Source organism: Meles meles, chromosome 9, assembly GCF_922984935.1.
Source record: "Meles meles chromosome 9, mMelMel3.1 paternal haplotype, whole genome shotgun sequence".
Lineage (NCBI taxonomy): Eukaryota > Metazoa > Chordata > Mammalia > Carnivora > Mustelidae > Meles > Meles meles.
This window is the reverse complement of record NC_060074.1, coordinates 41,592,220-41,616,878: the sequence shown is the minus strand read 5'-3', so window position 1 is coordinate 41,616,878 and position 24,659 is coordinate 41,592,220. Positions and strand designations below refer to the sequence as shown.

At 39.6% G+C, this 24,659-nt stretch overlaps 1 protein-coding gene across 5 annotated transcripts in view; it reads left to right on the top strand.

Annotated features, from left to right (window-relative positions):
* Positions 1-24,659, top strand: part of USP40 (ubiquitin specific peptidase 40) — a 76,897-nt gene that overhangs the window by 21,654 nt on the left and 30,584 nt on the right. For all 5 annotated transcript variants that reach the window (XM_046018553.1, XM_046018552.1, XM_046018551.1 and 2 more), the window contains 9 exons: positions 732-830; positions 2,485-2,592; positions 10,899-11,199; positions 14,121-14,202; positions 15,675-15,846; positions 18,275-18,359; positions 19,784-19,854; positions 20,957-21,276; positions 23,589-23,712. In XM_046018553.1, the coding sequence (XP_045874509.1) occupies positions 732-830; positions 2,485-2,592; positions 10,899-11,199; positions 14,121-14,202; positions 15,675-15,846; positions 18,275-18,359; positions 19,784-19,854; positions 20,957-21,276; positions 23,589-23,712 (1,362 nt within the window). The remainder of the gene's footprint in view (positions 1-731; positions 831-2,484; positions 2,593-10,898; positions 11,200-14,120; positions 14,203-15,674; positions 15,847-18,274; positions 18,360-19,783; positions 19,855-20,956; positions 21,277-23,588; positions 23,713-24,659) is intronic.

Sequence of the window (24,659 nt, the reverse complement as noted above, 5' to 3'; positions counted from 1 at the left end):
TCAGCAAGGTGGGGCAGCTGGAGGCCTCAATACTGGATTTCCTCCCAGTTCCCATTTTACTTGTTCTCTGAGGATTTCCCTGATACTCTTGCTAATTCAGTGTGTGTTTTTAAAAGATGCCTTTGTTTTGTTGTGTTTGCTTATCCAGCATTTTTAGTAATCATTCAGTAGGATGGTTGTATTTAGTCTACCATTTTATTTTGCTATTTCTTTATTACTTTTGTCTTATGTCATTAGGTCTATTTGTATTTATGGTTCTAAGTCAAATGAAAATACTTTTGCAAGTTGGCATGTATTTAAAAATAAATGGAGAAAATACCTTTCGACATGTTCTTGAACAACTTCATAGAGTGGGGTGCAAACTTTGGACGATCAGGAAATAGAAGCGAGCACTAGGCTGCACTTGCCAGTGACACACAACATGTCAGGATTTGTAAGGTGCAGCTGAAGTGGTGTTTCCCAGGAACCTGTCGGGATCTACCATGTATGTGTTGTGCTGGGAGTTTATCTACAGTCCCGTTCACAGATAATGCCAGAGAGGTTCAATAACGCGTCCGGGATTAGCCAACCAGAGCTGGAAATCAAAGCCTGGCCTGCCGGATTCCAAGGTCTACATAAGTTATTCCAATGTTTTTATCGTCGTTTCTCCATCTTGAAACTTCCACAGCACAGACATTTCTATTTTGTTAATTACCTCTTAAGCGACAAATTTTTATTGCTTTCCTTTCTAGGAGGAAGAGAGCAAACCAGTTGTGAATTTAAAAGATCTCCAGAATGAAGAAGAGATTGATGATGATCCACTGATAATTCTGAAAGCAATCTTACTACAGGTAGAGAGAGTGTTTATAGTTGTGTGTGTGTGTGTGTGTGTGTGTGTATTTCAGATATGCACACATATGTGCTCATTCTAGAACGGCTACTGGTACTAGTCGGAGTCTTATTCTTTTGGGGCTTTCCCTGTGTCAATTTTTACAGTTTATTTTTTAGAGACTTCCTGGTTATTAAAAAATTCATGTTTGTGGTAGGAAATTTGAGGGAAAAAACCCTAGGAAATATGTGAAAAGTATAAAATATATAAAAGTATAATTAAACCAATTACCCAGTAATTGTTAACACTTTGATGTGTATTCTTTGCGTTCTGTCTTCTCTGTGTTTATATATGTATATTGGTATTGGGTTATAGGGTTTTGGGTATTACTGTCCTTTTAAATCGAATTGGGGTTTACCGTATGTATTGTTGTGGAATTTGCCGTCTTCCTGTGTTAGCCTTCTACCGTCTGTAGTTCCTAAGGTTATGTCCCCCTTTTCATTCCTAATATTGATATACCAACAATACCTCCGCTATATGGCTTTTTAACGTTTGCTTAGCACTGTGTTGTAAAGGTGGTAAGTTCCTTGCATGTGTTTATCCATTCTTACAAAGACTTTTTCTTGACTCTTTACCATGGACCTAGGCTGCATCCTTTAACCACCTTGTTCTGTGGCCACTGTATCAGTCTGCTGGGGCTCCCATAACAAAGGACCACAGGCTTAAACAACAAAAATTTATCTTCTTCTTGTTGTGGAGGCCAGGAGTTCAAGATCAGGGGCCACAGGTTTATTCTCTCCTCAGGCCTCTCCGTGGCTGGCACACGGCCACCTCCTCGTTGTGGGCCCACATGGCCTTTCCTTTGTGCCTGGGCATCCTGCAGATCTCTGTGAGTCCATATTTTTTCTTCATATAAGGACACCAGTCAGATTGGCCTAGGACCCACCTTAATGACCTTATTTTGAACATCATCACTTCTTTAAAGATCCTATCCAAATAAAGTCAGAGTGGAAATCTTGAGGGTTAAGGAGTCAGCATATGAATTGGCTGGGGTGGTTGGGGGATGCACACATTTCATCCCAAAACAGTCACTTCTTACTAGCTTTTAGAATTTGTTTTTATCTGGAAACATTCAGAAGAGATATTGATAATCCTTTTGTGCACTTAAATATTTCTTATAAAAATCCCACAAAATAGCAGGAATTTACTCAATGTTAGAATACTCTTTGGATGCTCTTTAAGTGTTTAAATTTGAGGTGCCTGGGCAACTTAGTTGAGTGTTCAGGTCAGGCTTAGGGTTGTGAGATCAAGCCCCACATCAGGCTCTTCGCTCAGCAGGGAGTCTGCTTAGGATTCTCTCTCTCCCTCTGCCCCTTCTCCCACTCCTGTGTGCGCATGCTCACTCTCACTCTCTCTCTCTCTAAAATAAATAAGTAAATCTTTAAAAATAAGTAAATGTGTAAACTTTGGTGTAGGAAAGCACAATTCAAGTTTTCTAAACTGAGGCTTAATCTACTTAAAAATTTTTTTTATTTTGCACAGTTATGGTTAATCCACTTACATGTTCGCTGTCTTAGGCACATGTAATTAGATAGAGTTCTGTTGGTGCCTTTGAAATCATAAATGTTACAGTTACGTTTCATCACATTTTCTTAAATCATTGTTTCTTTCAAAAGGAGGAGAATAATGTAATACCTGTTGATCAGCTGGGCCAGAAACTCTTAAAAAAGACAGGAATGTCTTGGAACAAGAAGTACAGAAAACAGTATGGACCACTGCGAAAGGTAATAGATGGCATCCATACAGGAGGTCCCGTGCCAGGAAATTATATTACGATCCCTTTGCAACGAAACTTTAGGTGAAGATTAAGTCATTATTTTTATTTAATGGTTAAAGTTCAGTTGAGTTCTTATTAAGTGTTAAGTTATTAAGTAATTTATTATAGAATCAAGAAGTAAGCAGAAAAAGAAGAAGGGAAAGCCTTTTAATACAACAGCAAAAAATGTCATGAAGTTCATGCCTGAAGCTCATCATTTATTTACAGATATGTCTTAGGGTATTCCCACAGTTTTCCCTGGATCTTTCTTTTACACATAATCCTGTTAAACTGGGCGATCGGGTTTCCTAGGCTGTGAGATTAGATGCAAAAACTGGACACAAGTCAAACCACTCAACTGAAAAAACACACAGCAATGCTTAGTAAATATTTTGGAGCTATTCCTTATAGAAGCAAGGGGCTTACACACTTCAGTAAGGATTTAAGTGCATCTTTTAATTAGACCACACTCCAGAAGTGTATCTTGGCTTAATGACTCTTGAGTCCATAGCATGGGTTTTAAGGTTTTCATTTAAAATGATTGGGTCGGGCGCCTGGGTGGCTCAGTTGGTTAAGCAACTACCTTTAGCTCAGGTCATGATCCTGGAGTCCTACATCAGGCTGCCTGCTCAGCAGGGAGTCTGCTTCTCCCTCTGACCCTCTCCCCTCTCATGTTCCCTCTCTTTCTCTATCTCAAGTAAATACATAAAATGATTGGGTCACTGTCTCAGTATTTTACTCTTAAGTGTGATATTAGCTGTGCAGTTTCTTTAAAAATGCAAATACCCTTTATAAGTTTGAGGGAGTTAGCTTTTTTTCACCGATGACTGATAGTTTCATCTTGAATAGAGGTTGGATTTTATCAAATGCTGACTTTTTTTTAAATATACCATTTATTCTGTTAATGTGAATTCCATTGACCTTTTTAATGTTGAGCAAAGCTTATATTTCTGAGATAAAACCCACTTGGTCATGAGCTTTTCATGTATTGCTACATTCATTTGACTCATATAGGATATTTGCTTCACCATTTATGAGAGATACTTGTCTTTGGTTTTCTTTTTTTGTAGTGTCTGTCAGATTTTAGTGTTAGGGTTATATAGGACTCAGATGTCAGGAAACACTCCTTTATATTCTTGAAAAGAATTCTCTAAGACTGATTTTTTTTTTTTTTCTTAAATGTTTGGTGAAGCTATTGAGACCTGAAAATTTTTTTATTTTGATGCCAGTGTAGTTAACATGGTGTTACTAGTTTCAGTTGTACAGTATAGCGACTCAGCAGTTCCATATGTTCCACAGCGTTCGTCATGGTAAGTGTCCTAATCCCCTTCACCCATTTCTCCCATCCCCCTACCCACCTCCCCTCTAGTAACTGTTAGTTTGTTTTCTCTAGTTAAGAGTCTATTTCTTGGTTTGTCTCTCTTTTTTTTCCCCCTTTGTTCGTTTGTTTAGTTTCTTAAGTTCCACATTATGAGTGAAATCATGGTATTTGTCTTTCTCTGGTGGCTTATCTCTCTTACCATAATACACAGCAACTCCATCCATATTGTTGCAAATGAGAAGATTTCATTTTTGGTTTTGTTTTTGTTTTTTTATTGGCTGAATAATATCCATTGTATGTAAATACCACACCTTTATCCATTCATGTGTCAATGGACACGTGGGCTGCTTCCATTTGTTGGCCAGTATAAATAATGCTGCAGTAAACATAGGGGTGCATGTATCCCTTCTAATCAGTGTTTTTGTGTTCTTTAGGTAAATATTGTAGTGCGATTACTGGATCATAGGGTAGTTCTGTTTTTAACTTTTTGAGGACCCTCCATATTGTTTCCACAGTGGCTGCACCAGTGTGCATTCCCGTCAGCAGTGCACCAGGGCCCCTTTTCCTCTACGTTCTTGCCAGCACCTATTGTTTCTTGTGGTTTTGATTTTAGCCATTCTGACAGGTGTGAAGTGATGTCTCGTTGTGCTTTTGATTTGCATTTCCCTGGTGATGAGTGACAGTGAGCATCTTTTCATGTGTCTGTTGGCCATCTGAATGTCTCCTTTGGAGAAATGTCTGTTCATGTCTTCTGTCCATTTTATGATTGGATTATTTGATTTTTTTTGGTGTTGCATTGTATAGTTTTTTGTATTTTTTGGATACTAAACCTTTATCGGATATGTCATTTGCAAATATCTTCTCCCATTTAGTAAGTTGTCTTTTAGTTCTGTTGGTTGTTCCCCTTTGCTGTACAGAAGCTTTTTATTTTGAGGTAGTCTCAATAGTTTATTTTTGCTTGTTTCCCTTCCCTCCGGAGACCTATCTAGAAGGATGTTGCTACAGTCGGTGTCAGAGAAATTACTGTGCTTGTGCTGTCTACTAGGATTTTTATGATTTCAGGTCTCACAATTAGGTCCTTAACCCATTTTGAACTTATTTTTGTGTATCATGTAAGAAAATGGTCCAGTTTCATTCTTTTGCATGTCACTGTCCAGTTTTCCCAGAACTTATTTGTTTTAAAGACTGTCTTTCTCCCATTGCATATCCTTGCCTCCTTTTTCAAAGATTAGTTGACCATGTAATTGTGGATTTATTTCTGAGCTTCCTATTGCATTGAGACCTGCATTTTTTTTTTTTTTTTGGAGTAAGGTTTTTAAATTATAGTTTAAATTTCTTTGATTGTAGTGTTATTTAGATTTTCTGCTCTTGCATTATTTTGGAAAATTGTGTTTTAGAAGGAGTTTGTTCTCTGACATTATCTATATGTCAGATTTTTTGGCATAAAGTTATTCACAGTATCCCATATTCTCTGTAGTGTCTATAGTACCTGAAGGTATTTCTTCTTTTTCATTCCTAATATTAGTAATTTGTATTTTCTCACTTTTTTTTCATCAGTTTTGCTTGGGGTTTATCAAGTTTATTAAACTTTTTAAAAAACAAATTTTGCCTTGGGCGCCTGGGTGACTCAGTGGGTTAAGCTGCTGCCTTCGGCTCAGGTCATGATCTCAGGGTCCTGGGATCGAGTCCCGCAGCGGGCTCTCTGCTCAGCAGGGGGCCTGCTTCCCTCTCTCTCTCTGCCTGCCTCTCTGCCTACTTGTGATCTCTTTCTGTCAAGTAAATAAATAAAAATCTTTAAAAAAAAACAAACAAATTTTGCCTCTGTTGATTTTCTCTGCTGCTCATCTGTTTTCTATCTCGTTGATTTCTGCTCTTGTTTTTAATTATTTCCTTCCTTTTTCTTCTGGGATCTCATTAGATCAACTTTTTTCCAGCATGGTATCTCAGTTGTTTTTAAACCTTCCTTTTAATACAAGCTTTTAAAGCTGTAAATTTCTTTTTAAGGGCTAATTTAACTGCAAGCAGATCTGGCCTGTTTTCATTATCATTCCATTCAAAATATTTTGTAATTTCCCGCATGATTTTTGGGGGAACTGTGTTGCTTAATTTCCACATATTTGGGATTTCTTTCTGTCTTTTTGTTTTATCTATAAGTTGATTCCTAGTTAATTCCATTGTACCCTCAGAACGTACTCTCCATGATTTTAGTTCTTTTGAATTTATTGAGACTTGGTTCACACTTCAGAATATGCTCTGTGTTGCTAAAAGTTCTGTATTCACCACAAAAGTTATTTTCTGCACTTATTGGGTATATTGTTTTATAAATGTCAATTATGTCAAATTGGTTAATAGCATTTCTTTTCTGTCCTTACTAATTTTTCTGTCTTTGGGTTTTATCAGTTACTGAGTGGTTTAAATCTCTAACCTTAATTGTGGATTTGTCCCTTCCCCCTTTTACTTTGGAAAGATTTACTTCATGTACCATGAAGTTATATTATTAGATACACACACATTTTGGATTTTTATGGCCTCCTGATGTACATTGCCCTTCCTTTATCTCTGCTAGTATTCCTTGCCTTAAAATTTACCTCATCTGGTATTAATGTAATGCTGCAAGCCATTTATACAAGTGTGTTTCTTACAAACAGTATGAAGTTGGTTCCTATTTATTTTGGATGCTTGTGATTTTTAAGTAATTTGTTCTTTAAAGTAAAATTTGGGGCGCCTGGGTGGCTCAGTAGGTTAAAGCCTCTGCCTTCAGCTCAGGTCATGATCCCAGGGTCCTGGGATTGAGTCCCACATCAGGCTCTCTGCTCAGCAGGGAGCCTGCTTCCTCCTCCTCTCTCTCTCTGCCTGCCTCTCTGCCTACATGTGATCTCTGTCTGTCAAATAAACAAATAAAATCTTTTTTAAAAAAAAAAAAAAGTAAAATTTGTTGGGTCTCCTGGGTGGCTCAGTTGGTTAAGTGTCTACCTTCAGCTCCGGTCATGATCCCAGGGTCTTGGGATCAAGCCCTGCATCAGTCACCCTGCTCAGCTGGGAGTCTGTTTCTCTGCCCCTCTCCTGGCTCATTCTCTCTCTCTCTCTCTCTCTTTCTAAATAAATAACATCTTTTTTAAAAAATAAAGTAAAATTTGTTAGCATAAATTTGTTTGAAATACCACATTATCCTTATAAGGTCCCTTGGAGCAGATGTTATGTTCCCTGTTTCATTTCTGCTACTGATCATTTCTGTGTTTTAGCTTTCTTTTCCATCAGTCTTGCCTAGGGGTTTATCTATTAAACTCTTCAAAAAAGCAGCTTTGTATTTGTTGATCTTCTCTACCCTTCTCTATTTGTTCAACTGTTTTCTATCAGATGACAGTTTGATAGTTTCTTTTAATGAGAATGTTCAGTACATTTGGTTTTTAATCTTTTTTTTTTAATATATTTATTTATTTATTTGACAGACAGAGATCACAAGTAGGCAGAGAGGCAGGCAGAGAGAGAGGAGGAAGCAGGCTCCCCGCTGAGCAGAGAACCCTACGCGGGACTCAATCCCAGGACCCCGAGATCACGACCTGGGCCGAAGGCAGAGGCTTAACCCACTGAGCCACCCAGGCACCCCAGTCCATTTGGTTTTAATGCAGTAATGAGTATGGTTGAGTTTAAACTTACCATTGAGGTATTTGTTTTTTATTTGCCCCTCTGTTTTTTGCTCTTTCATTCTTCCTCACCCTTTAGGTTACTCAAGTGGTTTTCAGTCTTTCTACTTTATCTCCTCTGTTGGCTAATATATTGCTTTATTTCTTTAATATTTTTATTGTAGGGATTATACTGTACATAAATCAGTATTACCAACTACAAATTAATAGCATACCATTTCCTGAACAGTGTAAGATGCTCACAGTCATAGAACTACGTTTCCCCACTCCTGTCCTGTCTGCTGTTGCCTTTTATTGTACCATTACATGTAAATTCTACTCTACATTACTTATTTTTATTAATACTATTTTTTGCTTCAAACACTTAGGCAACTTTTAAAGAAATTAGTGAAAAAATAGTGTTTTATATTTATCCATTCTGGTATTTGTTGCTGCTTTTTGCACATTCGGCTGTGTATCTAGTATCATTTCGATTTTGATTGAAATCTTTGTTTTGCCTTCAGTTTTTTAAAGGTTGTTTTTGCTGGATATTAAATTCTAGTGTAATAGTTTCCATTTTTTCCTTTCAGCGCCTTAAAAATGTCATTCCCTTATGTTTTGGCTTCCATTATTTTGGCTCAGAAGGCTGGTGTCACTTGAACATGGTGTATCTTTTTCTCTGCCTGCTTTTAAGATTCTTTTTTCTTTGTTTTTTAGCAGCTTAACAATATTGTGTCTTAGTGTGGTACTCTTATGTTTATTTGCTTTATATTTGCTAAGTTTTTTGTCTATAGCTTGACGTCTTTCTTCAGTTTTGATCATTATATTTCCAATTTGTTTTTCTGCCCCTCATTTCTTCTCCTTCCAGGACTACAGTTACATGTAAATTAGACCATTCAGGATTTCCTCACAGATCTTAAGTAACTGAGATTTTTTTTCTTCTTCTAATTTTTACCTCTCCTTCAGCTTGGCTAATTTACATTGCACCATCTTCAAGTTCATTGGTTCTTTCTTTGGCTATATCTAGTCTTCCATTAAGCCCAGCTAGTGAACTTTTCATTTAGACATTGTGGTTGCCAGCTTTGGAATTTCCACTTAGCTCTAATTGAGAGTATCCATTTCTCCACTGAAATTCCCCATCTGAACCCACTCTGTTCATCCTTTCCTATAGATTAATTTTTGAAGATACTATTAGCTTTATTAAGTCATATAAATTAAATATTTTAATAGCTGTTCACTGTCATAATATCTGGATTATTTCTGGGGCTCTTTCTGTTTACTTTATTTCCCTTATGAATTGACTGTATCCTCTCTTGAATATTGAATCACACTGTCCTGTTTGTGTGCCATTTAATTTTATATTGCCTACCGGATGTAGTGGATTATATGGTAGGTTTTTTTTTTTTTTTAAATGGTTGTTCTTTAAAGAGTTTTGCATTATGCTCTAACAGGCTATTGAATCCTTGATCCAATAGAAGCTTCATTTTGGGCTTTGTAAGGTGAATCTACTGCAGTTTAGCTCTTAGTCCTGTGGGGAATGCATGGTTCTTCCTCTGAAGGCAGAGTTTAGCAAACGGTGGCCTGGGGGCAAATATGACCTGCTGCCCCTGAGCTGAGAACTATCTTCACACTTTTAAGTGGTTATTTGTTTAAAGTTATATATGTACCTACATAAGGTCCTCAAGTTTGCCTTTTATCTGGCGTTTTACAAGCGTACCAGCTCTTGGCCTAAGGCACGGCCCTTCTAGGATTTCAACAGAAAGCCTCAGATTAAAAAAAAAAGAAAGCCTCAGATATTTGTCATATGTCTCTATCTTGTCAGAACTTCAGTTCCGTGTTCTGTCTATCCAGAAATCTCTGCAAAAATCTTTGCACATCTACCCAGAAATCTCTGCAAAAATCTCTGTTCCAATCGTGACTCTATCAGCTGTTGCTTTCTGTGGGGTTTCTTGTGTCTTGGGCCATCCATGTTCCAATCAGGAGTCAGCCAAGGATTTGAGGGGGATTTGGTATAGATTCTAGACTCTTTAATGCAACTCTTTGTCTTTTGCTTTCTAGCCTCTCTGGCATTTTCAAATTCTGTTTCCTCAGCTCAGTAAGACTCCTGCCCTTTGCTTGAACTCTCCCACCATGCACTGCTATAAAGTGGGAACCAGTGGCTTCATATAAAACTCACCTAGTTTTGAAGGATTATGTCCCCTCTGCTTAAACCTGTTTCTGGTTATTCTCCAAACACTTGTTTTCATTATTTTGTCTGGAGTTTATCATTTCTTATCAGAAAAGGTAGACCAGTAAAAGTTCTCTGCCATTATTGGGACCAGACTCTGCTGAAGCTTGAGGCTAAAAGGAATTAACTCTCACTTCTCAAAGGAAAAAAATGGCGACTCTCTGATTATTACTATTTGATTGTACCTAAAAAATTAGCTGCAACACTGTTTTACCATCTTCTATACACAGTATTAGCAATATTGTCTTTGGGTCATAGACCTGTTTCCATCTGTCTGTGGTAAAACAATACTTTGATTAGAGTGTTGGTACTACTACACATTATTTCCATCCAAGTGGAAAATGAGAAAGTCACCTTTCCATATTGATTGATGGGCTAAGCAGATGTTGCACATGCCTCCCAAGTGGTTTTCGATATAAAGTGAGTTCTGCTGAGAGAAGAGGAGATGTGAGGCCACAGGAGTCAGGGAGTGAGAGAAGAGTAGAGATGGAAAGTGGGGGTAGGCAGTGAGGAAAGATGCTTTTTTCTTCCTAATCCTTTAGCTAGAACCTGAGAAATTGTTTTTGGGATTAAGACCTAAGCGTTCTGCACTTTGGTTTCCTGAGTTAACCTGTCCACTTCCTTGGACAGACAACATTCAGTTTAGTTAATGTTACGTGACAGTGTAGGCTTATAATTATGACTTTATTACAATAGAGTTTGTCTGAGTCACTAGTTTTAAAATTCTCTTCTGTAGTGCTTCACTGTGGGATCGCCTTTGTGCTTCGTTTAGATTGCTTTAAACATCTCAGAAGTGTTTGTTCTACCTAATCTGCTTTAGTAAAGTACTTTTTAAGAATGGTGTTACTGAGGCAGAAGTAACCTATGTTTTAGATTGTGGCATGGCAGCTTCCTCCCTTGATGTGACTGTTTAACAGAGAGGACTCTGATTTTTATTAAATGTTTTAATCATGACTCAGATGGATTTTTTTCTCTCTCAGCTGGCTAGGGCAAAAATAAAGTTCAAAATCTAGTCACAGAAAGGAAAATGTAGTTTTTTTTATTGTGTCCAATTAAAAAAATTTTTTTTATTAACCTAGTATTTGTTTTTTGTCTCTGTATAGTTCTTACAGCTTCATTCCCAGATATTTCTACTCAGTTCAGATGAAAGTACAATTAGTCTATTGAAGAATGGTTCTCTCCAGGCTGAGTCTGATTTCCAAAGGAATGATCAACACATTTTCAAGACATTTACTTCAAAATCCCCCGGATTAAATGATAAAACCTCCTGTCCCCACTGGTTTGATATAAATGATTCCAAAGTCCAACCAATCAAGGAAAAAGAAATTGAACGGCAGTTTCAGGGTAAAGAAAGTGCCTACATGTTGTTTTATCGGAAATCCCAATTGCAGAGACCCCCAGAAGGTATGGAAAGAGAAATGTTCCTATTTGTTCAAGTTGTTGATGTTAGAAGATAAATATTGAATGCTGTTTTAATTTTTACCCTTTTAAGAGAAAGTGTGCTCTTGGAACATTTTTAAATATTTTCAGGCTAATAGTAAGAAATACATTATGCCAAAAGAAATCCAGCAATCTATCATTTTATAATTATATATTTCTACTTTATTTTTCCCCCTCTTAATGATATGAGACCATAGTTAGAGTTCCGATTTGATTTTTCTTGAACTGCATGTGAACTGCATGATGGTGTCTTGTTGGGTGGACCAATCTGCGTACAATTGCCCTATGCTTAGGTTTGGCTCTGTCATTTGGCCATGTGTCTGTCGCCTTCAAGTTGTAAGTGGCCTTTTATTGCCCTCTTTTTTCCTTCCCTTCAAGGTAACTAATGTGTTTTATGAGCAGTTGAAATAAATTCAAAGCATTCTTTGTTAAACCTTCTAACACAGCTCATACCAGGGAGGCTAGACACTGAGACCCTCAATGATAAATTTTTTTATTGAAACCACTGACATGTAAGACTTTGGTCACTTCCCAAAGTCTACTCAGAAGTAGAAAATCCTAAGAAGGGAAGTTCCTTAGATAGAGGGATATCTGTAGTTATAAATTAGGACACTGTTCTTAGAAAATGAGAATAGTAATCATTTTTATAAAATGTAAGAAGAAAGAAGTTACTAATTTGCATGTGAGTCAAAGGAAATTAACTTTCTGGTTCTAAAACAGTTACATAATTATTCTGTTTAACGAGAAAACCTAGGCTTTATTTTTCTGACGGGAAAAATATAGTCGTGGCTCTGGTAAAAATATTCTGAAACAGAATCCATAGTTACAGAAATATATATTAACACAAAAAGAATGAATTGGATTTTAGTATGCGTTATGTTTTGGCTATGCACTGAATGGTAGTTTTCTAGTTAGCTTAGGAATTGAATAAAGGTTTAGCAGAAATCTTGATGGACTTTTTGTGAGGATGAAGGGACAGAACTTGGCGAAGTGATTCTAAAATCCATCTAGGGAGTTGAACGTTCACGAAGACTGAAGAAGGGCCTGCTAAAGGGCATTGACTCCATCAGTAAAACCTGCTTGTAGAGCTCCAGCAGCTAAGAGAGTGCAGTGCTCACACAGAGAGGGACACAGCGCTGGAGTAGAGCCAGCCCAGAAATCCACCCAGGTCTTTCGAAGATTTTAATCTGTGGTAAGGTGACTTTTCAGATGAATAGGAGGAGAGGGAATTACTCAAGATACAAAGTGGGGAAGCTGGTTAGCAGCCAGTCACTTGAATTAGCAGTCAGTGTAATCAAGTGACTATAATCATTGCTTGAATGAAATTTGAATTCCTTTAATGTGTATGTTAAAGGGGAACCTTAAAATGTATAAAATATATTTTCCAATATTAAGGTAGAGAAGACCTTTCTAAGCTTAAAAGCAAAGAAAGAAAAATTAAGGAAAAGTGTTATAAACCTTAAACAATAAAAAAGGCAAATGACAGGCCTAATGGGAAACAGCTAAATATATGACAAATTTATTTCCCATCTGCCGAGTGCTTTTACATATATTCCATTGTGCTTAGTAGAAAATTGGGAAAATGATATAAATAAGCAATGTACAAAGGAAGAAATAGGAACAACCAATAAACTGGAGGGAAAAAAAAAAAAAGAATCGGGCACCTGGGTGGCTCAGTCTGGCTAAACATCTGCTTTTGGCTCGGGTCATGATCCTGGGGTCCTGGGATCGAGCCCTGCATGTAGCTCCCTGCTCAGTGGGGAATCTGCTTGTCCCTCTTTCTCTTTCCCCGGTCCCTGCTCATGGTTTTTCTCTCTCAAAAATAAATAAATAAAATAAAATAAAAAGAATCAACCCAGATCATAATAAAAAAATAGGAATTGACTTGGGGAGGGTATATGCTATGGTGAGTGCTGTGAAATATGTAGGCCTGATGATTCACAGACCTGTACCGCTGGGGCAAATAATACATTAAGTGTTAATTAAAAAGCTAAATAAATAAAAAATAATTTTAAAAAATAGGAATTGAAACAGCAGTGAGATGCCACTTTTTCCCTACCAAGTTAAATGTTTTTTGTTACTTGTTCTCAACGGTTGGCACTTCCTCTGCAGCTGGTAGGCATACACAGTCCTGTAACCAGTTGATCTTATGTATTTGAAAACCTTAAACCAGTAATTCTTCTGCAAATCTGTCTTGAAATAATCGGAGCTGTATATAGATATTCACGTTCAAAGGTGTTTGTTACTCCCATTATTTTATAATAAGGACTAGAAATCACCTTAAATACCTATCAGAAAAAGATTGGCTAGATTAATTATGACATTTATAGAATGAACTACTATGCAATCATTTAAAACTTCAGAGAAACACACATCTGAAGTGAAAAGCATGTTACAGATTTGTCAGATACGATCCCACTTTAAGTGTGTGCACCGTGTGTAGGTACATGTGTGCATACAGACACGTTGTGTAGGTTTAAAAGGAAGACGACAAGTACATACAACAGGTCTTAGCAGTATCTCTTGGGAATGGGATTACTGTAATATCTATAAGATATCTTCTATATTGTAAAAGTAATTTCCAGAATTTTTACGGTGGCAATTAGTACATTTGTTATCTGGAAGAAAATAGTGGGTGTTCCTTTTTAAAAGTATGCCTAAAGAGAATTGAAGAAATGGAATCCTTCTAGCGTGGCATAAAGAACTGTTTATCTTCCATTTGTTCTAGCGTTTTCATGTTTCATATGGGAAGACAGGTCCACAGGAAGTTAGCATTCACAAAGGTAGTCAGTAGAGGCTTTCTAGCTCCCAGCACATCCTTGCCAGAGTCCCAGCCGCCAGATTCCATTTAATCAACCCACATTAATGAAGCGTTCTGTTCACAGCTCAAGCTAATCCAAGATACGGGGTTCCACGTCATTTGCTGAGTGAAATGGATGCAGCCAACATTGAACTGCAATTGAAAAGGTAATCTTAACTTACTTTTGGAGTTTGAATGGTTTTTTCCTGGAGAATGAGGATCTCATTTAGGTCTTAAGTGTTCAATCAGGAAAATTAAAAAGGAAACAAAGCCAACTAATCAATTCCTGTGTCTGTGTAGCTGCCGAATTTTTGTAGGCAGAGTATCTTACTTTGAAATCGTCTTTATCTGTGAGGGTGAATGAAACAATGTCACATAAATAGCCATTGCCAAGTAGTGGTGAAGCCTCAGAAGCCTGGAGAAATCGGTGAACACTCAGGACATTAAGTGAATTGTATCCTGGCCTGTCAGGTGATTCCCGAGGTGTAGAGAGAGCCGGGGTGAAAGTCACGCCTCGTGAGTTTAGTTGTGGGGACCCAGCACTCAGTGACAGAAGACCAGAGGTGGGTGAGAAGAGGAAATATGGATTCTGCAAACTACCGGACTTTGTGTCCGTCCGAGCAGACACCTATAATGAGTTATCACAGGCCTGGTTTGTAAAGGCTCGCTGATTTCATCTTTTTTGCGGTCTCGCCTTGGACCCTGAAGAACTGTGTCCTCATTTGCTCTCTGCCGCGGTCGGTGGGGGCACTCGGTTAGGGAAGCGCATGTTCTCGTGGCCGCCTTGTGGGCCCACAGGGCTGGCTGATTATGTAGCCAGGATGTGTTCAATATTTTAATCATTGGCTTAAAACTGAGCCAGAAAAGAAGCAGGTAAGATTGAATGGCAAACCACTATCAAAGGAAAGTAAGACATTAAAAATATAAGAAGTAGGGTACAATATCTTAAACAGGAAAAATAACCTGCATGAGTGGGTGCGGACTGGCAGTGAGTGGGCGTTCACAACCACAGCCGCAGGGGTTTCACCAGCCAGCACTAAGCTTTCTAATGTGGCCTTCAGAAGAGCTAGTGCTGTCTTCCACCACGTGAACATGATTGTGTCGGGAGTTCTGGAGCAGTGGCGTGGCCTCATCCAGCTCTCCCTGGGCCAGACTGCCTGGGGCAGAACGGTCGGGCACTGGCTCCAAGGCTGCCCAGCGGATTCAGAGGCGAGCTGCCACTTCCGGTCTACTCGACCGGGGAGAGTGGGCTGGAGGGTCATGAGACCCACTTGAAATATTTTACAGAAGAGCCTATGGAAGAGCATTTGCCACAATTACAGGAAAAGGTTTCTAGCATATTTGCTATATGCTATATGCACTGTATTTTCAGGGTTAGAAGAGTTTGAGTTTCAATACTTAGAGTAATACTGTATGATATATGCTAAAATTTATTTTCCTTGGAATTCATGCTGGCAGAGCTGAAATTTGCTATTCATTGAGAAACTAAAATGTGTAAATTCTGGCACATGGAAGAAAAGGACATTAATAATAATTACTTAGAACAGAGAATTTATTATAAATCAAGTATAATTGGTTTGGGATGAAACTGTGTTATAAAAACAGAGCATTTATGTATTTTTTTTATGCCTCATTAAAGGGCAGAATGGGATTCCACAAACAATAATTTAGAGTTACATCTCCACCTGGGCCCTCATTATCATTTCTTCAGTGGGGCTCTGCACCCAGTCGTCTCTCAAGCAGAAAGTGTGTGGGATTTAACCTTCGATAAAAGAAAAACTTTAGGAGATCTTCGACAGTCAATATTTCAGGTAATTTGATTCCTCTTAATTTAGACATTAAGGTCCATCTCAAGCTGGTTTCTCCTTTTCAAAAATCCCATTTAGGATTCAACTATTTATTTTGCAAAGCACTTAAGAAAATTCTACATCTCCCACTTTCTGAGGGTCGAGCCAGATGTTCTCTCTTTACTTGTACGTCTTTTCCTTCTGCACAGGCGAGGCCCGCACTGTCCAGCCAGCAGGCTTTCGGGGGAGAATCAAGCCTGGTACATTTTATTTGTGGGAGAGAAAAAGTAGAAAGCTATTTCTTTTTTTTTTCTTTTTTTTTTGAAAGGAGTAAAAAGATAAAGATAAGCATGTTGCTGGGGCACCTGGGTGGCACTGTCACTTAAGCCTCTGCCTTCAGCTCAGGTCATGATCCCAGGGACCCAGGATTGAGCCACACATCGGGCTCCTAGCTCAGCAGGGAGTCTGCTTCTCCCTCTGCCCTTCCCTCTGCTCATGCACGCTTTCCCTCTCTCTCTCAAATAAATAAAATCATCTTAAAAAAAAATAATAATCATGTTGCCTAAAACCAAGAACTAAACAAAAGCAACTAACATTTCTCACTTTCCTAAGTATAGGATAGCATTTATTACTAAAATTTTTCAGGGAAGGAAAACACCTTCTGTTGAGCTGTGAAAACAAGGATTGTTGTAAATCCTTACCTCCCAAGTAATTGATCCAGGTGTGTTTTTAGGACAGCAGTGCTGTTCATTTTACTTAGAGTGCCTTGCTGTAAGTTATGTCCTTTGGTCCTTTAATCTCAGGGTAAACTGAAGGTAAGCTAACCCCATTTTAAAGGTGAGAAACTTGTGATTTAGAGAGATCTAGTGGCTTGCCCACAGTCAGCCTTCTGGTTGGGGTAGAACTAGGCCTCAGCCCTGGTTTCCATACTCTTCTTCCTTTTCATCACACTTCTTCACCTCTCCCTACTTCCTGATCAAGGAAAAGGGAAATAGAAAATGTAGTCTTAGGGGCACTTGGGTGGCTCATTCAGTTAAGCATCTGACTCTTGATTTCAATTCAGGTCGTGATCTCAGGGTTGTGAGATCGAGCTGCGAGTCAAGCTCCACGCTTAATGGGGCATCTGCTTGAGATTCTCTCTCTCCCTCTCCTTCTACCCCTTCCCCTAGTGTATGCTCGTTTGCTCAGGCTCTCTCTCTAAAATAAATCTTTTAAGGGGGGGGGGGGCTTTTATTTTTGCAGAAATAAATGAATTTTCTGGAAAACTTATCAAGCCCCAAAACTGTTAGCTTTCTTTAATTTTTCTCTTGTACAAAGCAAAGCAGGCTAGTTTCTTTGTTAACTTTAGTTGATTTGAATGATATTTCAGGGTTGGATTGGTATTAGGATTTCTAAAATTTCCTAATGTTTCTGAACTTTTGCATTAAAAGTTCATCCCTGAGCCAGTCCCACAGTGTTAGTGTAAGTGGGCTTGGGGAGCTGCCTTGTCCAGGGGACCTTTAAAATTGAAAAGAACTACCTACTCACTTTCATAGGTTTTAGATTCACTCCAGTCTGCTTTCTGGTGTTTGAAGTGTACGTCTCTGTTATCCTAGAAGTAGGCCCCTGGCGGGAGACTACAAGATTAAAGCAGTTAACTAATCACTTGTAAAGAGGAAATTTTTTTAAAGATTTTGTTTATTTATTTGAGAGAGAGGGAACACTTGAGCAGGGGTAGGGGCAGAGAGAGAAGCAGACTCCCTGCTGAGCAGGGAGCCCCACATGGGGCTTGATCGCAGGACCCAGAGACCATGACTTGAGCTAAGGCAGACGTTTAACTGACTGAGCCACCCAGTAGCCCCAGGAGATTCCTTTTTAAGAGAACTACCATGTGCTATTGTGGAGAGATGAAATTGGACTGACTTTATGCGTGATGTTACTCTGGTAAGATGACCAGTCCCCAGAGTCTTGAATCTAGAAATTTAAAAAAACAACCCATGGTCATATGGAAACTGGTAACGCCACTTTTTTGAATTTATGGTAGAAAACATTCCTTTCACATAACAAAAATGTTGATGTGTGCTAGAATCCGTGCTGCTTTTCACTGAATGATGCTAATTAAACAAATGATTTTTGCTCTTTGGAACAAAGATTTCTAGGCTGGCGTGCTGCTCAGTTTGCCTTCTGATAAAAGTGGTCTTCCCATCAGTTCAGTACAGCTGTTCTGGAGCTCACTGTGCTCATCGTGCACGCCAGCGCTCTCCAGTCACTGGTGGCTGAGACTGACCATTTCTGAATTTGGCAAACTTAGCAAACAGTGGTGTCTTCTTTGGTGTTGGGTGGCATGGGCATGCTCATTTGCTAGCTCCCCGTGTCATCTAAACATATGAAAAATAGTTCGGTGGTGTTCTTTTACCTAGAAATGTGATACTTATGTTCCTTCTCATTGTTCTCTTTTCTTAATATTCTGTAGCTGTTAGAATTTTGGGAAGGAGATATGGTTCTTAGTGTGGCAAAGTTTGTACCAGCAGGACTTCACGTTTACCAGACGCTTGATGGTAAGATAAATATTAAAACACTGCGACTCACTTCTCATATTTGTATTTTGTGGGCTCCTCCATGCTTTTCTGCTCTTGGCCAGTCTTTCCCCCTACCTACTACTTTCTTACCTCGGCTGTCATCACATGGTCAGTCTTCAAATAATTTATTTGATTTCTGTAATGTGTGAATTTTGCTAACACAGAAATATTTTCTATTTTTTGAAATTAAGGCTACCTCCCCAACAAAACAATCTTTTTAAAAGGCTGTGGGGGCACCTGGGTGGTAGAGTTGGTTGAAGCATCCAGCTCTGGGTTTCAGCTCTGGTCATAATGTCAAGAGGGTGAGATCAAGCCCCATGTCAGGCTCCGTGCTCAGCAGGGAGTCTGCTTAAGACTCTCCCTCCCCACAACTTTCTTTTTCTCTCTCTCAAACAAATAAATCTTGTAAAAAATTAAAAATAATAAAAGGCTATGAAATTGTGTTTGTTTTACCACAGATTTTTTTTTTTTTTAGCAAAATGGTTCAAACCATTAACATTGTGTTTACATGGCTTAATTTTTTTTTCTCCCAATCTCAGCTTCAGATTTTGGTTTTTGTTGTTGTATTTTTTTTTTTTTTAAGATTTTATTTATTTATTTGACAGAGACACAGCAAGAGTGGGAACACAAGCAGGGGGAGTAGGAGGGGGAGATGCAGGCTTCCCACTGATCAGGGAGCCCGATGTGGGGCTCGATCCCAGGACCCTGGGATCACGACCTGAGCTGAAGGCAGACGCTTAACGACTGAGCCACCCAGGTGCCCCAACAGCTTCAGATTTTGTAGTAAAACAAACAGAAGTTCTTGGAGAAAATATTAAAATTAAAATATTAAAGTAATAGAAAATATTAAATAGTAAAATATTAAATATTAAAAATACTTACTACCCGTGAATAACAAAACAATAATAACAGTTGTAGTGATGTTTATTTGGGACTTCACTGCACCAAATCCAGAGATAAGTTTTATATAAATTATGTCTTGATTTTCACAAAATTCTTTACCTGCATTTCCTAAACAAGAAAACTGAAGCATGGGGACGCAGTACACAGGACAGCGGTTCGTGCTGGGTCTGGGGCCGCGTGCTGGCCAAGCCTCCCTCCCACACACAGTGTCGGGTTCGGTCAGCACCTCTCCTGCTCTCGTGCTCACGGAGCTTCGTAACAACACAGGGAGATGCTTACACAAGGTGGAAAAAAAAACCCTAAAGACTATGGTGAAAAGCATAAAGATAAAAATAATCTTAAATAATGCCAAGATAATAAATGTAATCACTGCCTTTTTCTTAAGTTTTCTTGGTGAAAATGCTTTTTTAAACAAATATTTAAGTGTCTCAGCTCTTTCTTCAGTTTGATTGTTTTTGGTGATTGTGACGAATGGTCTCACTGATGAGCTCTTGTTCTAGGAGATGACCTGACACTGTGGGAAATGGAGATTGTGGACGGGGAAGACCTCTTTGTATGGAATGGGGTGGAGGTAAGCACAGATTGAAGACATACTCTGATGGCTTTCGATTTTTTTAAGTATCTTGTAAGAAAACTTTCTTCAGCATCTGTGAAAGTAACTAGATGCTAGAAAATATCTGAAATGTCTGACAAGTTTTAGGTACAATCAGTGTTAGTCGTATGCTAAGGAGATATTTGTCGAGCGCTTCTGCAATGCCAGGTGCTCGAACGAAGGGACATAATCAGTCAGTCCTTCAGGCTGTCCTGTTGTAAATAATCCCACTAACACAGGCAGCAGTAGGGTTCTGTGCATGCTCCCTGAGGGAGTTCAGGAGGGGGCAGGTAGTTGCCCTGAGTTAGGGGCGTGGCCTGCAGGAGCAGAGGGGTTCTCCAAGTCAGGAAAGGAGTGAGCAGCATCTCACCCACTCTGTGGTCTGTCATTGGTCCAGCTCATGTACTTCCAAAGCCTTTTTCTTTCTGCTTCTCCCCCCCCCCCGCCAAGTCTTTATTATTACAGCTGAGGATTCCTGCGTCTCTGTCTCCACTCCACATTGCTCTCCTAGAAAATAAAAGATGGCTAAGAGAAAGTTTCGAAGGAAAATCTAAAGTACAAGACATTTCACTTAAAAAAAAAAAATTCTCTAAGAGTAGTATTTCTTTTAAGATTTTATTTATTTATTAAGAGAGAGCATTGGGCGGGGCAGGGGGTGGCAGTCAGAGGCAGAACCAGACTCCCTGATGAGCAGGGAGCCTGCTGTGGGACTCGATCCAGGACTCCAGGATCATGACCTGAGCCGAAGGCAGACACTTTAACCAACCAAACACCCAGGCGCCTTTTAAGAGTAGTCTTTTAGGAACGCCTGGGTGGCTCAGTCATTAGGCGCCTGCCTTCGGCTCAGGTCATGATCCCAGGGTTCTGGGATGGAGTCCCGCATTGGGCTCCTTGCTCAGCAGGGAGCCTGTTTCTTTCTCTGCCTGCCACTCTGCCTGTCTGTGCATGATCCCTCTCTCTGAAAATAAATAAATAAAATCTTAAAAAGAGAGAGAGAGAGAGAGTAGTCCTACTGTGTGTTTATGTTGACTTGACTTTGCAAATAGAAACTGTACTAATGGTTGTCTTGGTATTATTGTAGGTTGGTGGCATCCAGATTCCAACTGGGAATGACTGTGAACCTCTGCTCATAAATGTTCTTCATCTAGCAGCAAGCAGTGAGGGGGACAAGTGTCAGCAGTTGATAGAGTCTCCACATGTCTTTCCGTCCAATGCACAAATGGGCGAGGTGCTCACCACCCTGGCAGTGCCCATGGGTGTCCTCTTCATCAACACCACTGACTCTGCCGAGGAAGAGAACTGGGTCGCCATTCCCAGGGAGGATCTGAAGAAGACTTTCAGAGAGCTGGGCCTTGGGAACCACAGCTCGGTTCTCATTCAGGATTCTAGAGATGATAACAGGTACCCTGCTGAAACATAAGAGAATTCCTTTTTAAGTTATTTTTATGATAGTTCTGTCTCTTGGAACTTGAAAACTTTATCTTAATACTGATAATAGTTCAGTATTTTCCTTTTGTTTCTAAACATTGTGTCCTGGATATCATATACAGGAGTGTTCTGAGTTAGGCAGCTTGGAGGAAGGTGATTTTATAATGTGATTTTTCAAAATTTTTATTTGTTGGTAAATGAGATGACCAAATAACGTAGATATAGATGAGATTTAATCTAGATTAATTGTTTGTAAAGCAAGGTCTTATCAAATGAATTCCGATTAGCGATTACTACAAAACTGAAGGCACATTGTCACAAAGAAAGTTCCTGAATCTTTTCATGAGGAGTATATTAAGATCCAGCTAAGTGTATCTGTTTTGTCACAAGACTCCCATAAGGCAATTCAGGTTTTCATTGTAATCCTTTTTCTGAGTCTTGAGACTCTCCTGGCTTCCCAGAGAGGGCAGGTACGTGGGGGCGCACGCTCTCTTGGTTCCTGTGAGTCCCACTGGACGCCCAGAAGTGCCGCCCGTCTCCATGTTGTTGTCCACGTCTGTTATGCTGCATTTCTGTAGTCAGTGTGCCCTGCCCTGTAAAGGCCCGGTTTCCGTATGTTGAAGACTTGAGGTTGCAAATAACAATTCATTCCCTGCTCGATCAGTCGGAGTCTCCATATTGTCACTGATGGTGGCTGTGATGCAGAGGCAAATTGTTTTCCAGGCATATATTTCTGCACTTGGTTTCTTTAATTTAAAAGTTTATTATATGTTCCTTTATAAGAAGTAATACACATGGGGTGCCCACGTGGCTCAGTTAAGCATCTGACCCTTGATTTTGGCTCAGGTTGTTATCTCAGGGTTGTGGGATCGAGCTTCACATCGGGCTTTGTGCTGGGCTTGGAGCCTGCTTAAGATTCTCTCTGCTTTCTCCCTCTGCTCCCCCCGAAATTAAATTAAAAAAAAAAAAAAAAAAAAGTCACACAGCATGTATTAGGACTTGGGAAGTACAAAAGTGAAGACAGGAGACCCGAAGCAGCGACCATGCGTGGCAGTCACCATCCGCCTTCCTATTGCCCTGAGCTCAAGTAATTGGTTTTGTTTTGAAGGTTTTTTTTCTTTTTAAGCTTACTAATGGTTATTTCACGGGCAGTTAGAGCCTGCTTCCCCTGCCCGTGTCTGTAGACTGTTCACGAGCCTCGCTGTGCGGCTGCGCAGCCGTCAGTGTTGACATTGTAGCTTTCCAGATGCATGAGGCAGTGTGTGCAGGGTTGAGGACGGGGCCACCTGGGCTTGTTGCCAGCTTTGTCGTGTCCTGACAGTGTGACTGTGTGCCAGTCACCTCCTCTCCTGCTCAGTTTCTTCTTTTGCAAAATGAGGGTAAAAATCAGTGCCAGCTTCCCAGAGCCTGAGGGTTGGGAGTTTGGTGCTTATGGAGCATTTGCACATGGTTAAAGGTGGCGCGTAGTCATCACTGTCCTTATCTAGTCCTTCGTCACATCAGGGTAGTCTTCAGGGAATATCTTTGTGCTTATAACTTTGCTGATTTTAGGACTGCTAGCTGAAGGGGTAGCCCCAGCGTGGGACAACTGAGATAAAGAGTAGAATTGTGTTTCTGATACGCACTCCCAGGAGGACTTCTGCCCACCATTCAGCACCTCCATGTGAATGAGAAAGCCACTCCTTCCTCAAGAGCCTTTACCTACTATGTGTAGGAAAATTTTGTTAGAACAAGACACCCTACTTGTTCTCGTAGGCCATCTGCTGTCATAAAATAAAACTATAATAAACATATAGATGTACAGCATGTATGATGGGAATGATGTACTCCTTAAATGTGGCCTTTATGCCGTGTCTGTCTGTATAGCCTGCATGGCTGTCCTGTTAGTATGACGCTGGATCTGAATCCTCTGGGAGGCTTCTGGCGTCAGTACTCTGAAAGCTCGCGTTGTGAGCGCACTGGGCAGGCCGAAGTTAGCAGCGGATTATTCCGTGACAACTCTTCCCTTTGAAAAGTGTGGCATCACAAAAACGAAACAAAAAAACATGGTAACAAATTATTTGTATAAGTCAGAGCATACTTGGAGTAGAAATAGACTCCATGCCCGCTGCTTAGCACTGCCCTAAAAAGGTAACTTAAAGCCAGCTCCGTAGACCTTGGTCACCTTTAATTCATCACATCAAAGGACACATGTAGAATTTTGGAAGTTAAGGGATGGTATTAATTTTGTGATCTATAGAAGCACTGTGTAAAGACACGTGTCTTAAATGTCTTTGTTTCCACAGTGTGCTCCTCAAACAAGGGAAGTGGTTCACTGGTATGAGTGAGATCAGCTGGCTCCAGGTTCAGAATTTATGCGAATTAGAATCCGAAGAGAAACAAGTAAAAATATCATCAACTATGAACACGGTGAGTAGATTATAGTTCAAGTCTGGTGGACAGTTTTCTAGTTTAACAGTGTTTGGTTTAAAAGGCAGTACCTGAAATCTTCCAGAACGCTTGTCTCAGTGGGTTTCTAGAGCTTAAGAAATCAACTTTTGGGGGCACCTGGCTGGCTCAGTCAGTAGAGCACACAGCTCTTGATCTCAGTGTCATAAGTTCAGGCCCCACGTTGGGCGTGGAGTTTAACTTTAAAAAAAAAATATGTTGGGGAAGGAAATCAATATTTTATTGTTAATATTTGATTACCACTCATTTACCTATATTAGCCCTTGACATGTTTCAAGAAAATATGTGCCTCTTTTCCATCCAAAGCTATAATTAGAATGTAGGCTTTACCTATTTAATTAGTTCATGGAATCCCCTAACTTTGAAAAATATACAACGCTATTTTCCCACAGTCTTGTCTCTTATTTTTTAAACCAGGCATATATGTTTTGTTTTTGTGTTGTGTTGTTTTTCGGTGCTTGTTTTTTTAAGCTTACCTGAAATCATTCTACATCATACTCTGTACTCTTATTTAAGGCCATCTGCTCTTCAAAACAGAGTCCTTCCATTTTCCACTTGAAGACTGTGACCCTGCTTTCCTTAAACATCATTCCTGCAAACGTCTCTTTATATTCATGTGGTCTCAATTCATGAAGTTTTCTTTTTCTAGAACATCAGAAGAAACCTTTTAGAATGTTTTCTATAAATATTATAGTTTCTTAAGGTGCATTAGTATCTGTTAGCACAGTAGAGCCAGCACTCTGGAGCCTGGTAGACTTGGCCCCCCCACCCCACCCCCGACCCTAAGTGGGAGGCTCTGGTGAAGTCCTGGTTACTCCTTCTTGGGGTGCTGTGGGGCACTGCTGGGAGGGTCTAGTCCATGATCGCCGACATCACTTTCACCCCTGAATTTCCTGTTTCAAGCCCTA